The 1,950-nt window shown below is 30.1% G+C and overlaps 1 protein-coding gene across 1 annotated transcript; it reads left to right on the top strand.

Moving 5' to 3' along the window:
- Positions 1 to 747: 747 nt before the first annotated feature.
- LOC122271125 (uncharacterized protein PF3D7_1120000) lies at positions 748 to 1,680 on the top strand. Its single transcript, XM_043051289.2, has one exon. The coding sequence runs from the start codon at positions 748 to 750 to the stop codon at positions 1,678 to 1,680; it is 933 nt and encodes a 310-aa protein (XP_042907223.1).
- The last annotated feature ends 270 nt before the right edge of the window (positions 1,681 to 1,950 follow it).

Below are 1,950 nucleotides of genomic sequence, written 5' to 3'. Positions count from 1 at the left end.
TAGATTTTATTTAAATAAAGCATAAAAAAGTATGTCTGGAATTAAATGAAGGATGGAAAAATTACAGATTTTTATTACACCTGTCTAAATCAAGAATTATTCTCTCAAGTTTTAAAAAGACGGTCACCTACCTCATCACGCATCATCGTCATCACGTTCGTCATCTTTTTGTAAACGCAAAATACTTATTATACGATATGGCAAAAATATTTAAAACCCGTTTAAACGACTAACAATATTTTTTGTCTTTTTAATCTAGTGATTTCACAAAATAATAAAAATATTTTTAAAACTTTTTAGATGAGCAGGAATATGTTTCTAAATATAGTCTTCTAATTTCCCTACAAAAAAAACTATTGCAAACTATTTAGTTGGCCAGGAAAATGTTTGTAAAAATTGTCTACTGATTTTTCTATTTTATAAAAAAAAAATATTTGCAAACTATATAGATGGCCAGGAAATGTTTTGCAAATGTATTTTATTGATTTTACTATATGAAAAAAAAATTGCAAACTATTTAGATGGCCGGGAAATGTTTTGTAAATGTATTTTATTGATTTTACTATATAAAAATCTTTTTTGGCAACAGCTGGTAGCCTCTGTTGCATACGCTTTTTCTCGCTCCTTGAATATTTTGATTTTACCCATTGTTTTAAGTCTAATTTCACTTATAATTATAAAAATTTGAAAATATCAATTTAATGTTTTAGTACGCAAGCTTTCTATACATAAATATTGCTTCAAACAATGTCTTCGTCAAAAATTTTGTGTAAAGCATGTACCGAACCAATTCTGGAAGACTCAGATGGATTAACATGCAAAGGTGAATGCAATTCTGTTTTTCATTTTCATTGTGGTGGTTTCGCTGAAAGAGCTTTTAGAAGACTTACTGTTGATAAAAAACAAAAGTGGACCTGCGCACAATGTTCAAAATCACAGGAAAATCCAACGAAAATAAAAAGTGCAACTAGCCCAGACATTCTCGAGGATATCTTACAGCAAAATAAAGACCTAAAAGAGTTAATAACTAACAAATTCAATGACTTAACCCGTTCAATTGAATTCAACAGTGAAGTAATTCAAGAGTTGAAAAATTCTATCACAGAGCTACAGAACGTAAACAAAACTTTACAAGCAAAAAATGATCAGCTAACTAGAGAAAGCGCAGAAATAAAGAAGGAACTGAATGAACTAAAAGAAGCAGTTATTGAACTCAAGCAATATTCCCGAAGATCCAACTTTGAAATAAGTAACTTACCCGAATGTGAAAATGAAGACATACAACAAGTAATATCCCAGATTGATAATGTTGCGAATACTAATATATCCGAAAATCTGATCACCGCTCACAGAGTCCCCAGCTTTAATAAAGATAAACCTAAACCCATCATCGTTCAAGTTAAATCCAAATCTGTACGTGATGAGCTCTTAAAGAAACTGAGAAATCGTAAACTTTCAACCTGCGAAGTCAACTCCAGATTCACTGAAATGCCTGTTTACTTCAATGAACATTTGACTCCCGAACTGAAGCATCTATTTTATCTTTCACGTAAGGCTAAATCTGAAAAGGGATTCAAGTTTTGTTGGGTTCGTGATGGTAAAATATTCCTGAGAAAAGATGAATCGTCCAAAATAATACGTGTGAAATCATCTCAAGACCTTAATACTCCATCCAACTGAAGAAACATTTTTATCTGTGCCGGACTGCCTAAAAATTGAAAATTTGGACGATTTAAAGTTTTTTATTACCTCAACCTGTAAGTTAAACATTAATATTTTACATATAAATATTAGAAGTTTAAGAGCCAACTTTGATAATTTTATTTCACATATTTCTAGCATGATTGAAAATATAAGTGTCATAATTATGTCGGAAATTTGGATTTACCAAAATGAAACTAATTTTTACTCAATAGATGGTTATAATTCATTCTTTAATTGCAGAAATAA

The sequence above is a fragment of the Parasteatoda tepidariorum genome, chromosome 10, assembly GCF_043381705.1.
Source record: "Parasteatoda tepidariorum isolate YZ-2023 chromosome 10, CAS_Ptep_4.0, whole genome shotgun sequence".
NCBI lineage: Eukaryota > Metazoa > Arthropoda > Arachnida > Araneae > Theridiidae > Parasteatoda > Parasteatoda tepidariorum.
The sequence above is the reverse complement of the archived record's forward strand: the minus strand, read 5'-3'. Positions and strand labels throughout refer to the sequence as shown.

Excerpts from the sequence above, each read along its gene's own strand:
- LOC122271125 (XM_043051289.2), top strand. The coding sequence starts at position 748 with ATGTCTTCGTCAAAAATTTTGTGTAAAGCATGTACCGAACCAATTCTG.